This window comes from Anguilla anguilla, chromosome 17, assembly GCF_013347855.1.
Source record: "Anguilla anguilla isolate fAngAng1 chromosome 17, fAngAng1.pri, whole genome shotgun sequence".
In the NCBI taxonomy this organism is placed as follows: domain Eukaryota; kingdom Metazoa; phylum Chordata; class Actinopteri; order Anguilliformes; family Anguillidae; genus Anguilla; species Anguilla anguilla.
This window is the reverse complement of record NC_049217.1, coordinates 21,165,995-21,178,704: the sequence shown is the minus strand read 5'-3', so window position 1 is coordinate 21,178,704 and position 12,710 is coordinate 21,165,995. Positions and strand designations below refer to the sequence as shown.

The 12,710-nt window shown below is 48.0% G+C and overlaps 2 protein-coding genes across 10 annotated transcripts in view; one reads left to right on the top strand and one right to left on the bottom strand.

Annotated features, from left to right (window-relative positions):
• sgsm3 (small G protein signaling modulator 3) overlaps positions 1-9,548 on the top strand; it is a 30,750-nt gene extending 21,202 nt beyond the window's left edge. For 4 of the 5 annotated variants that reach the window (XM_035398674.1, XM_035398675.1, XM_035398676.1 and 1 more), the window contains 8 exons: positions 66-115; positions 1,556-1,708; positions 1,982-2,052; positions 2,986-3,034; positions 3,328-3,413; positions 4,258-4,380; positions 4,514-4,574; positions 7,747-9,548. In XM_035398674.1, the coding sequence (XP_035254565.1) occupies positions 66-115; positions 1,556-1,708; positions 1,982-2,052; positions 2,986-3,034; positions 3,328-3,413; positions 4,258-4,380; positions 4,514-4,574; positions 7,747-7,830 (677 nt within the window). In that variant the 3' untranslated portion in view covers positions 7,831-9,548. Of the gene's footprint in view, positions 1-65; positions 116-1,555; positions 1,709-1,981; positions 2,053-2,985; positions 3,035-3,327; positions 3,414-4,257; positions 4,381-4,513; positions 4,575-4,666; positions 4,739-7,746 lie in introns of all 5 variants that reach the window. The other variant, XM_035398678.1, reaches the window with a different exon arrangement.
• Positions 9,549-9,922: 374 nt separating this feature from the next.
• LOC118216980 (GTP-binding protein 1-like) overlaps positions 9,923-12,710 on the bottom strand; it is a 13,801-nt gene continuing 11,013 nt past the window's right edge. For 2 of the 5 annotated variants that reach the window (XM_035398680.1, XM_035398682.1), the window contains one exon: positions 9,923-12,299. In XM_035398680.1, coding sequence (XP_035254571.1) covers positions 12,195-12,299 — 105 coding nt within the window. In that variant the 3' untranslated portion in view covers positions 9,923-12,194. The remainder of the gene's footprint in view (positions 12,300-12,710) is intronic. The other 3 variants (XR_004763111.1, XR_004763110.1, XM_035398681.1) reach the window with 3 other exon arrangements.

Genomic DNA, 12,710 nt, shown 5'->3' with positions numbered 1-12,710 from the left:
GGTGGACACGGAGACGGGTTGCAGATGTCGCAGACCTCATCCCTGCCTTCTCTCCCTCTCCCCAGGCTGGTTTCCGGCAAAGTTTGTGGAGATCCTTGACGAGCGGAGCAAAGAGGTGAGTGTGACTCCTCCAGTTCCGGTTCCGAGCGCGGATCACTGAGGCGGTGTGTTAATTAAGCAGAGGAACACATTATCAGCGTGGAGCCTCTCCTGAGCGCTAATGGGTAGAAGGGTGTTAAGGACTTCCTGCTCTTCTAATTAAAATAAATAAATAAGGAAGGGATAATTGGCGTTGTGGCGTTGGCGCTGTGAGTGGATGTGCTGCATTATAATGTGCTGAGGTCCAGGAAGGTGAAAAACATTTTCAGCGGCTGTAAAAAAACCCTCAGAACTGGGGCGTAGGAGCGGAGTGCGGATAGGGTTAGCGCGGAAACGTGCCGGGGACGAGCCTGCGACCGGCGAGCGTCCGGCGCCCCCCGCTGGCCTGGCGCTGACAGAGCCTCACGGGCGCGGGGGAACCGAGACGGGCCCCCGGCAGCGGTGAAACGGAAACGACTCCCCCGGGGATCGGTTCCGGAAGCTTCCGCGCGGGGCCCGGACGGAGGGAGCTTGTTTACGGGGGGCGGAGCGTTGCCGGTGGCGATAACGCGGCGGGTCGCGGCCGCGGTGGGGAGGACTAACGGCGCTGTTTGGGCTCCAGCCCGTCTAGCCTCTGCTACCCTGGCTTAATTGCCAGCTTGCAATCCCCCCTGCCCTCCCCACCCCAAATAAATTCCATCTTAATGAAATGACGCGCTGAAAACAGTGGGGTAAACTGTGTAATGGCTCCTTTGGGGCGGTGGGAAGAAGATGGACAGCGCTGGGCTGTGCGGGAGGCAGGATGAATGGCTTCAGCGGGATGTGGGGGTGGTGGGGGGTTATCTGTAGGTGTGGTGGAATCACTGCAGTTTCTCTCTCTCTCTCTCTCTCTCTCTCTCTCTGCTTAATGCCTCCCGCTTGGCTCACTTCCTCTCTGCATTATCACTGCATTGCCAGGCCTCTTCAGCCCTTTTAAACTCTGCGTGTGTGCGCGCGTGTGTGTGTGTGTGTGTGTGGGGGGGGGGGGAGGGGGAGGGGCAGAGCAGAGCAGGACTATAACATGGCTGTGCGTGTACGTGTGGGGGGGGGGGGGCAGGACTGTAACATTGCTGTGTGTGTGTATGGGGAGGGGCAGAGCAGAGCAGGACTGTAACGTGTGTGTGTGTGTGTGTGTGTGTATGGGGAGGGGCAGAGCAGGACCCTAACGTGTGTGTGTGTGTGTGTGGGGATGGGCAGAGCAGAGCAGGACTGTAACGTGTGTGTGTGTGTGTGTGTGTGTGTGTGTGTGTGTGTGTGTGTGTGTGTGTGTGTGTGTGTGTGTGTGTGTGTGTGTGTGTGTGTGTGTGTGTGTGTGTGTGTGTGTGTGTGTGTGTGTGTGTGTGTGTGTGTGTGTGTGTGTGTGTGTGTGTGTATGGGGAGGGGCAGAGCAGAGCAGGACTGTAACGTGTGTGTGTGTGTGTGTGTGTGTGTGTCTCAGTACTCTTTGGCAGGGGATGACTCTGTGACGGAGGCAGTCACAGACCTGGCCAGAGGGACGCTGTGCCCCGCCCTGAAGGCCATCTTTCAGCACGGCCTCAAGAAGCCCTCAATCCTGGGGGGACCGTGCCACCCCTGGCTCTTCATCGAGGAGGTAGAGTGTGTGTGTGTGTGTGTGTGTGTGTGTGTGTCTGTGTGTCTGTGTGTGTGTGTCTGTGTGTGTTTCTGTGTGCGCGTGTCTATCTGTGTGTCTGTGTGCAGGTCTGTGTGTCTCTGTGTCTGTGTGTACATTCATTCTGGTTCAAAACCCTTGTCCTTATGGCCCTTGTGAAATACAGTCTTTATTTGGGATAATAATGGTGCTGTCGATGATGAAGATGATGATTAAGATGAAGATGAAGTGTGTTCCCATGTTTCCTGACCACAGGCAGCCAGCAGGGAGGTGGAGCGGGACTTCAACTCGGTCTACTCCAGACTGGTGCTGTGCAAGACCTACAGGTGAAGCTCGCAGCCTGCTCCACACTGCTCTGTCAGCCGGATGGCTGCTCCCCCAGACCCGCACATTCACTGGAGCAGTCCCTCATTGCACTTCATTAGCGTCGCGGGCCTCGCCGGTCTGTGATCGCGTTAGGGGGCGTCCTGGAAGGGCCGCCTGTTTACATCACACGACAGGGGTGTGTAAGGAAAGGGCGTCACGCGTCTGAGGGCCTGCGTTTCAAATCAAACCGCTTCTGTCCCTCATTCACAGAGGCGAGCACTCCCGCCTTGGCATTAAATTCAGACGCTGCGCTATTTCTTATATGAATGTGTGTCTGTGTCTGTCTGTGTGTGTTTGTGTATGTGTATGTACCTGGATATCGTGGGAAATTTATCTTTAAGATGTGTCGGGGCTGCAAGGTTCTGGAAAATTCCTCTGGGAACAGCTGTGAGTTTGGTGGTGTCTCATGTAACTGGGAACAGATAGTAACAGAGTCCGTAGGGTCCACTCCCACCTGGGCCAGGCTGGTGTTCCTGTTCATTTCTACAACCAGTACCTTCAGCTACCTTATATCTACACGCAATTTTAGCAGACTACAAGTTAAGTCTTATCTGGAGTGTAGTCATGGTGAAGGGTAAGTTAGACGTTCAGGCTTTATTGGGTTAATACTAACGGGGTATAATATGTCACGTTGCCATGGTTTCTGTACTGTGACATAGCTTCTGTATGCTTACGTCTGAATGAAGCCCTCTGAGGCCGCTGTCGGCCTTGATCCTTCCGTTCTGCTAGCGAGCGCTATGTTTACTGAGCTGGCGGTGCTGCACCGTGGCCCTGTGGTGAAACGCCAGTGTTCGGGCCTCCTTCCTGTGCAGCTCTGAAACGCTCGCTGGGTTTAAGGGGTGGGTTCTGAAGGAAGCGTACAGACCCGGCGTCTTTCTCTCTCTCTCTTTCAGGCTGGACGAGGACGGGAAAGTGCTGACTCCCGAGGAGCTTCTTTACAGAGTGAGTACTGTTCCTGCCTTCTCTCTGCGTCCGTGACTCTGTCACAGCAGGACAGGGGCTGCCGCTCGACGTCTCTGTGCGGAAAGATGGCCACACGGGTCCTCCGAGCCCAGTTTCCTGTCAGGGCCTTTCTTGGCGCATGTTAAAATATGAGTGCAGGAAATGTCGAGGTGAGCGCGCTGTTGACGTCAGAGCTGGGGTGAGTCACGGCTCTTCCCTCCGGCCGGAGTGGGCTCATTGATCTGACTGCCGTCGTTCAGCGGTGCTTTAGCGCCCTCTGCCTTCTCCCTCAGGCGGTGCAGTCTGTCAACATGAGCCACGACACCGCGCACGCCCAGATGGACGTCAAGTTCCGCTCGCTGGTCTGCGTGGGCCTGAAGTGAGTCACATGGCCTGACTTAACCCGCCACATTATCAGCACTGATGTAAAGACACTGAATTTAACACACACACACAACACGCACATAGACACGGACACACACGCACACATTCAACTCCTTGCGTGCCATACAATACCAGTCAACCAGCTGGTTTGTAAACACGCATTGCCATTCACACACATTGTTTATAGAGCTAATCTCCCTGATAAATAGACACACCCATCCTCTCTGGGACATGCAAACACACACCCTGCCTCAGCAGTACTAATCTCCCAGCTGGCAGGGACAGAGTCTGTGTGTGTGTGTGTGTAGATGCATGCAAATTCGCACACACGCACAGACATGCATCCATATGCATACACACTTACACGCACACACCCTTTGCACACACGCACGCACATGCACAAAAACACATGCACATGCACACACACACACACACACACACACACACAGCCATCTTACTGCCCTGCTCTGGCCCGATGCGCACACACACACACACACACACACACACACACTCTCACACTCTCACACTCACACACTCACACATGCCCACACATGCACACACACCTTTATGCACACATTCACACACACACTGTCACACACACAGACACACACAGAGCCATCTTACTGCCCTGCTCTGGCCCGATGCGCACACACACACACACACACACACTCACACACTCACACACGCACACACGTGCACACACACCCTTATGCACACATTCACACACACACTGTCACACACACAGACACACACAGAGCCATCTTACTGCCCTGCTCTGGCCCGATGCGCGCACACACACACACACACACACACACGCTCATTTCTCTGTGTTGTGGCAGTGAGCAGGTGCTGCACCTGTGGCTGGAGGTGCTGTGCTCCAGCATGGCGGCTGTGGAGAAGTGGTACCAGCCCTGGTCCTTCCTGCGCAGCCCCGGCTGGGTGCAGATCAAGTGTGAGCTGAGGTGAGAGCCCGCCAGGGGGCGCCAGAGAGTCGCGAAGCAAACGCACTCTTCCTATACCGTACACATCATGCTGAACGCTGCTGTCCTGTTCGTACATTAACGTGTGGGTGTGTGTTTGTAATTAATGTTCCAGGGTACTGTCCAAATTTGCCTTCAGCCTCTCCCAGGACTGTGAACTGCCTGCGAAGAGAGAGGTGAGTGACTGGGGAGTTCATGGATAATCAAGCATGTATTCGGCAAAGAAAAGGAAAAACACGCAAACTTACTGTGTGTACCTCTCCCCCAGAATTCTCCCGCTCTGAAATCAGGAGTTGTGGACATGTTGGTGAAACATCACCTCTTTAGTTGGGATCTCTAGGTAACTCTTGACAACTTGGTATTGCTGCCTTGCAACTGCTGCTATAGCAACGGTGGAGGTGGTGGGGGTGTGGGTGGTTTTAGTGGTAGCAGCAGCCTTCTGTGTCACCCTGTCTGCTTTCTCCTGGCCACACAATACCCGGAAATGCCATAACAACCCTGTTAGGTCAGTGTGCATGTGGGTGTGATTGGATTTACAGAGCTCTTAAGGTTATATATTTTATACAGGGCTCATAAGGTTATTTTATACAGGGCTCATAAGCTTATTATTTTATACAGGGCTCATAAGCTTATTATTTTATACAGGGCTCATAAGCTTATTTTATACAGGGCTCATAAGGTTATTATTTTATACAGGGCTCATAAGGTTATTTTATACAGGGCTCATAGGCTTATTTTATACAGGGCTCATAAGCTTATTTTATACAGGGCTCATAAGGTTATTATTTTATACAGGGCTCATAAGCTTATTTTATACAGGGCTCATAAGCTTATTTTATACAGGGCTCATAAGGTTATTATTTTATACAGGGCTCATAAGCTTATTTTATACAGGGCTCATAAGGTTATTATTTTGTACAGGGCTCATAAGGTTATTATTTTATACAGGGCTCATAAGGTTATTATTTTATACAGGGCTCATAAGGTTATTATTTTGTACAGGGCTCATAAGCTTATTTTATACAGGGCTCATAAGGTTATTATTTTATACAGGGCTCATAGGCACTGTCTACGTTGCAGACGTGAGAGTTTGAGCACTGAGTGTAAGATTGGCTCTATGCTTGTCTTGGCACTGGTACTGTTAGTGTTGTGCTTTATCCTGTGTGTTGGCATCATTTAACTGCACGCTTGTTACTATAGCTCTTAATCTTATGCTCTGTATTAGCCTGTATTATCTTTTCATTGCAAGGGTTCAGTAAATGAGTAAACATACTATTATTATCAGTAGTGGTAGTAGTAATGGTAATCTGTTCAAGTAATGATTATTTATTTGTTGTTAACACAGTAGTATCTGTCCATTCAGTTTTTCTGAAATGTGACAAGTTTTCTAGATATTCACTGCAGCTCAGCCTGATAAAATGGACCTCGTGGGTCCATCATCATGTGACCTCAAACCGCCGAAAATTTACAATAGAAAAACTCCGACAGCGACGTCTCTTTGCAAATATAATCCCGTGGTTCCTCACTAACATCCACAGGGTTTGATTAGCACACCGTTTCATCTGGAACTACTGCGAAGTACGTGCAAAGTTTCAACCAAAACACGCCACAGTGTTGCAGTGCTAAATCCCAGAAGTGAGTCAGCGTTTTTGAGCCATGGGTTCCCGCTATAGATTTCCAATGTTTTTTTTTTCGCCCCGTAGGGTTCTTGATTTATGCAGAAAAAAAAGGTTATGTAGTTAACATAAGCCTAAGCGAGTTTCATGTTTTGTTATAGGACATAAATTACACCCGTTAATATCTCAGTTGTTGAGCAGAGAAAATTCTCCCTTTAGGATAACTAGGCTTTGGACTTCTAGAAATATATAAGAGATAGAGAGAAAGAAAACGTGCACACACACACAAACACACACACACACAGACACAGACACAGACACAGACACAGACACACGTACATGAAATATTTCGAACTAGTTGTTGTCCTTGGGAGGTTCGGTGCCTGGAGACGGAGGGGCCCTGCTGCAAGGCCTAGGAATTTAGAGTTGTGACTGTACGGACTTCTAGTTTATGCTAGATAACTCCTTCACAACCATGAATTTATAAGCTCATGTGTGCTTTAATAAAGCAAGTTGCTAACATGTTGCTATATTGAAACAACTAAGAAGTTACATTCCCCCATCACTTCACTTCCATAGTTTTATACTAGTCTGCCTGCAGGAGACATTGCACAGATATTACACAGTTGTTGTACTTTGTTACAAGTGGATCTGTGCGAAACGGTTCAAATTAAGCTGTGGATGTTTGGTGTTCTGAGGCCACAGGAAGATGGTCCTACAAGGTATGTTTTATCAGACTGAGCTGCGATCTTGAAAACTTGTCAAATTTCAGCGATGACATCTAACTGGATGGACACATACTACTCTGGGTAAGTGATAACACCTTTTCTGTAAAACCGTTTTTGCTAAAATGAGAGTGATAGCTGGAAATGTTGCTGTGATTTAGTGAGTTTTGAACACTCCAAACACAGCATGCTGTAAAGCAGGGCTGTCCAGTCCTGTTCCTGGAGATCTACCGTCCTTCTAGGTTTTCACTCCAACCCTAACAAAGCACACCTCATTCAACAGCTAGCCATCGTGTTGAGCTGCAAATTAGCACAATCAGGTGTGGCAAATTATGGTTGGACTGAAAACCTATAGGATGGTAGATCTCCAGGAACAGGGTTGGGCAGCCCTGCTGTAAAGCCGTGGCAATGGCAGAGGATGCTAAGTGTGCTGTGATTCAGTGGTTGCCTAACAGTCTTGGGGATCCTGTGTGAGTGTGTGTGCTGGGTTTCATTACAACTGTTATTGCAGCGAGCTGCTGGGTGTTCTTAATCAGATCCTCAATGCTAACTGGCCATGTTTTGTCAGGAGCAGCTGTGTGCACTATGAAGATTGAATGTTCCGTGTTCACATCCAAGGACATCCAATCAGTCAGATCACTTAATGGTCTCATTCTCTGTAATGTGCTGTATGAGCAATGACTCCTGTAGGAAGTGGTTACGTTGTTAACTCATTGAATTACAGACTGTCAGGTCGAATCAGTGGGGTCCTAATTGCGGAGTGTCGCCTGATCACTGAAACTAAGGCATTCGTGGAAAATTCAAAGGAGTCGCAAATAACAAGCCAAACTTGCTACCTGGAAAAATGGCTGTAACAAATCCCAGCACACTCAGGGGTCCCCCCCCCCCCTGGACTGGGTTTGGGGGCCGCTGCTGTAATTGAAATGCTGTAAATGTGCAGCAGTGACGAGTGTGTTCATCTCCCTGCCATCCCCCCCCCCCCCCCCCCCCCTTCCCTCTCCCCCCAGGAGAAGGAACAGAGACCACTGAAAGAAGGCGTTCAGGACATGCTGGTCAAACACCATCTCTTCAGCTGGGACATCGATGGATAGACACACACACTCTCTCTCTCACACACGCACACACACATGCGCACACACACACACGCACGCACATGAACTGCCAAGACATGTCATGACCACACTATCACAAACATGCAAACACAGAGAAATATCAATTTCAAATAGACACCCTAACCTACACTGTACAAAGGACACCCCAGTACAAACACTATGGATCATTGTGGCTGCCCTCCTTGCCTTGAAATGCACCGTTTTTGTCTGCATTGACTGAAGCCTTCATCTCACTGAGAAACGGTCAGCCAATGGAACGATGCCCCCTGCTGGAGGCTAAAGGACACTGTTCACAGGCAAGACGATGCCTCCGGTGTTCTGCAGAATGGAGCGATGCCCCCTGCTGGAGGCTAAAGGACACTGTTAACAGGCAAGACGATGGCTCAACTGTTCCGCAGGATGGAGCAGTGCCCCCTGCTGGAGGGTAACGGACTCTGCTCACAGGCAAAAAGACGGTTTAGAGGGCAGCCTGAATATGGACGGCTCCCCGCGGCAATCTCCTGTTTGCGCTCAGCTCGTCAGGGTCCAGTCATTTCTCAGTCTCCGTGTTGTTGTTTTTCTTTTCTTTTTTTAAACTCATTTTCATTTTTAAAATGGCTGTGCTGGCTGCTGTCGCGAGATATGCCATGTGGGGGGAAAAAAAAAAAAAACCGTGAAGCAGTGATTTGCTGCACTTCTCTTGGGAATAGTAGTCATTACTATTTTGCAAAGTATTCTGTACGTTCCGGTTTCCTCAAACAGAGGAGCATCTTTGCCACCAGTTAATTTAACTGCCATTCCTCCAGATCGACTCACAGTATGGCCCATTACAGCTGTTCTCCGAGAATCACAGTTACTGTCCGTCATTCTCCGGGTTATTCTGCTGAGCCCAGGCAGGTGGCGAGAGGGGGTTCAGTGTTTGTGACTGCTTCGTAAAGCAGTGTATTTTTGTCTGAGAGGCTGGACACTGTTCCCACTCGTACAGGTGACGCTCGTTAACCAGTCAGTAAAAACATTTTATGGATTTGCAAAGGCTGCCATACGTACTCTTAAGTAACGGCCAAATGTTTTGCCAAAAGAGCGCCTCTGTGTTTTTCTGTCAGATTTGTACATTTTGATTTTTAGCCGGATGCCGGCTCTTTGGCGATGGGAGTGTACCACATCCCTGAACGTGCAGTCACAGCCTCCGTCAGGATGGGAGGCGGAACGGACACACGAGCTTTCATGGTCCTAGTGTTGCATGGAAGTTTATCTTCTGGTCCGGTTGAGAGGGGTTTATTTTTGTCTGCTTATGAAACAGCCTCGTAGGTGGAAGGAAGGAACAGGTAGGGATGTGTGTAGTCATTCAAACTGGAGACAAGCATCATTGCCTTCATCTGTAAACTGATGTTAAAAGTGAAGCTGCTTTGTGTTGAGGCTGGATTCACATGCGTATATGAATTGTAATGTACAGTACGGAAAAAGTCGTTTAGTGTCACAGATCTCAGAAGATTGAGAGAGATTGGCTGGGTGGGGAAGCACTGCAGTGCCAGTAGAATCTGCTGGTGCACCTTCCCTGTCCTATGGTCCATGGTATGTGAGCAGTTTGACGAATCAAAGCCTCTGCCCACCCCCACCCCCTTTGCTCTGCTACGGTTGAAAGTGACCAAGAGAAACAAACAGGGCTTTCTGACATATCTACAGTAAGAAAAGAATAAAGCTGTGTATATATATGTAAAGATATTTCTTGTCTTTTCTCATTGTGCCGTCTGATTAAATATTCTTTGAAGCACAGCAAAGGACAGCCAGCGGGATGTCAACAACTTCCCTGACTCTCACCTTTCCGCCATTCTGAGACTCTTACGCTGACAGACTGGTGAGTGCTTCCAGTTGAGGTATAAATACATTAACAGAGGGGGTGATACCAGGTCAGCGTTGACATTTCTGATGCATTTTGCTGTGTTGTGCGCGTGTGTCGCATTCACCTTTAGTTGTAGGCTACTCAAAATTAACCAGCTGGTAAGTCAGCAGACAACGTTGCAATTTTGGTGGGGGGTGGGGGGGGGGGGGTGGTGTAATGTAATGGCCAATAACAAATACAAGCCTCAACCACTAGAACTTAATAAACGCTTTATTCAAAGGTTGAACAGCAACTTGAACCACTTAAATGTAATGCTATTTCTTGTTTTATTTTATACATACATTGAACTCTGTGTTATGTCTTCAAAAAAGAAAACCATGCACTGTTGTAATTTAAAAAAACCTACAGGGGGAAAACATACAATTGAAAAGGAGCTTAGAACACAGATTTTAAATATTTTTTAACAATACTACCACCTTAACCCTGATCTCCTCACTCTTTCCATACATGTTTATAATCCAGTGTCCAGATAGCCAGTGTGTTTAACTTTTTTTTGTATAGGAACTTAAAATTTGCCTATGTTCCTCATCCCAAACGTAATGCAAACATGGACGTGATTGGCTTGTGCATGTTACCTCATTTTCATTCATCCAATCACAGCAGAGCACATACTGAAAAAGCAAAAGTGAAAAAGCCCATTCCTGTGAGCTGACCTGCCCTTTGGTACCACAAGCCAATTTTTAAGACATCTGTGTTTTGGAAGTGACATATCTTTCATTACCCATGATCTGGTACGGCTCACGTTCAGCTACGCTCACTCTACTAGGATTCTGGGCAAATGCATAGCGAAATAATAAAGGAAAATGAAAACCCTCAAGCTAATTAGCAAATCCAGGTGATTGGAACAAAATCCTGGACAGGACTTTTACTTTCTGAATATGGATTTTCCACCTCTGGATTTAGGAGTAGCTAACATGTTACCAGACCTGTTAGAAATATACCTTCTGAATGATGTGTGATCTGTAAAAGTTTGGCTGAATCTTCTTGACCCTCTACAAAGAACTGAGCTTATGGAACCAATTTGGCAAAAGGAGAATTTCTCAGCACTACTGCTGAAATCGAACCAGAAAGCACACCGAGTAGCCTATAGTCTACAACCTCACAAGGTACCTTCGGCTAGTCTTGCTTGTCTTAGCTACAGGGCGAAGGTGAGAATTTAGTGTAGTCAACTTCCCAGGGTGCACCTCAACCCCCTCCTGTCAAGCACTGCTTTTAACCCCGATGACCAGTCACTAGGGTCAGGCGTCGTCTGTAATTAAATGCGTCCGCTGGGTCCAGGGTGAGGGGGAGGCGGCTCGTTCCTGTGCTACCCAGTGCTGCCGGCTGGTCCATTACCGCCAAACGCTCCTGCGCTTCGTAGCACGACCGCGCGACCTAAACGATGCCTCCGTCGGCAAACCGTACGCAAGAAACACAAATGAGACCGTGCTGAACTCAGCTGAACGCTTCCCTTTATTCAAGTCTGTGCTTTTCTGCGTTTCCACTTTCAGAACGTCTTTCCACAAGATTTTTAAGGTAATGGGCACCACTGATTATGAGACAGAGGGGAAACTGTGGGGAGTTTAATTTGGGGTGAAACGTTTCTGGTGAAATGAGATTACGTGCTTCTTCGTTTTTTTTTTTTTGTTTTGTTTTGTTTTTGTTTTTTTAAATATAAACACAAATTATGTAAAAGTCCCAAAGCTTGTAAAACAGGACTAGGTTTAATGCAGATAAATGAGGAACAGGTACTCTGGTTTGTACCAATGGGGGAGGGAGGAAGGTATTCATTATTTAAGGGTTGAGAATAATAATTGTAACATCTGACAGATCACAACGTTGCTGAACAAGTCACTAAGATCAGTATTCAAATGCTTCATTCCCGCAAATAAGGTTTACTGTGTCTCATGGCTACATAACCCTACATCAAACAATTACTTGCATAAGGAACTGGCACTTCATGCACCACTTATATAATCATCTACTTCTTCATGGGAGTGGAAGAATACTGTAGTATCACATTGTTGAAAATGCAGTCAATATCTAGTATTTCCTGACAAGATTCTGGTTATGGCATTTTGCTCAGTGGCACAATGGCAGTGCCTGTCCCTGGACCTTAAACACTTCCATTAAAAGACCTCATGGTGACTGACCTTACCGCCATAATGGTTAACGCCTGCAACTCTTATGCAACACAAATAACCCCCCCCTCCCCCCAGATATAAGTAATGAGTGGTACAGGCCATCGGAGGAACCAAACGAAAGGGAACGGTAACTAACCAGCAGTACCTCTCATCGAACCCAACCGATCTTGATCACACGGATGGAAACCCCCTCTTGTCCCCTTCTCTGAAAGGAAATGGTACAACCCGCTATGAACTCTGCGCATGTGAAACTCTTATTGTCTACAAAGCTGTGGGAGGAAATCAACTTAAGGCATTAACCTAGTCCTGCTTTAGACCCAGAGACCCTGTAGAGGGGCAGTTTAACAGCCCCCGACCCCGCCTGCGTGGGGCGCTGTGGAGCCGCTCAGGGATTTGCCTTTGTGCCTCTGGCCCCCGCGTCTTCTGCCCCCGCCTCCAGACTTTGGCTGAGAGCGAGAGAAAGAGCGAGGGAGAAAGAGAGAGAGACAGAGGGGGAGAGAAGGCAGTGAGGTTAACCACTTATGCCTTCTAGCAGTGGAGAAACCAGCAAAGCAATACAATTCCAAAAAGGCAGCTGTTGGTTGCAGTATCTATTAGGATGAGATTCACAGGGATTACATCACAGTGACTTTGCTTTTTTTATCTGTTCATGCAAATGCACAACTTGAGTGAATGAACAAGTAGGAACTGGGTTAGCAGATCAGCTGTTCATGTGTGGGTATGTGCAACCACGACAGAGCCACAGTATAGCGAATGTTTTTACACTGTTACCGTTTCCTTACTAAATCTGGCCCAAAGGAGTGCAGTCTCAGTCTGTTCTCTTCTCCTTCTACCAAAGCAGAGCAGTCTCAGTCTGT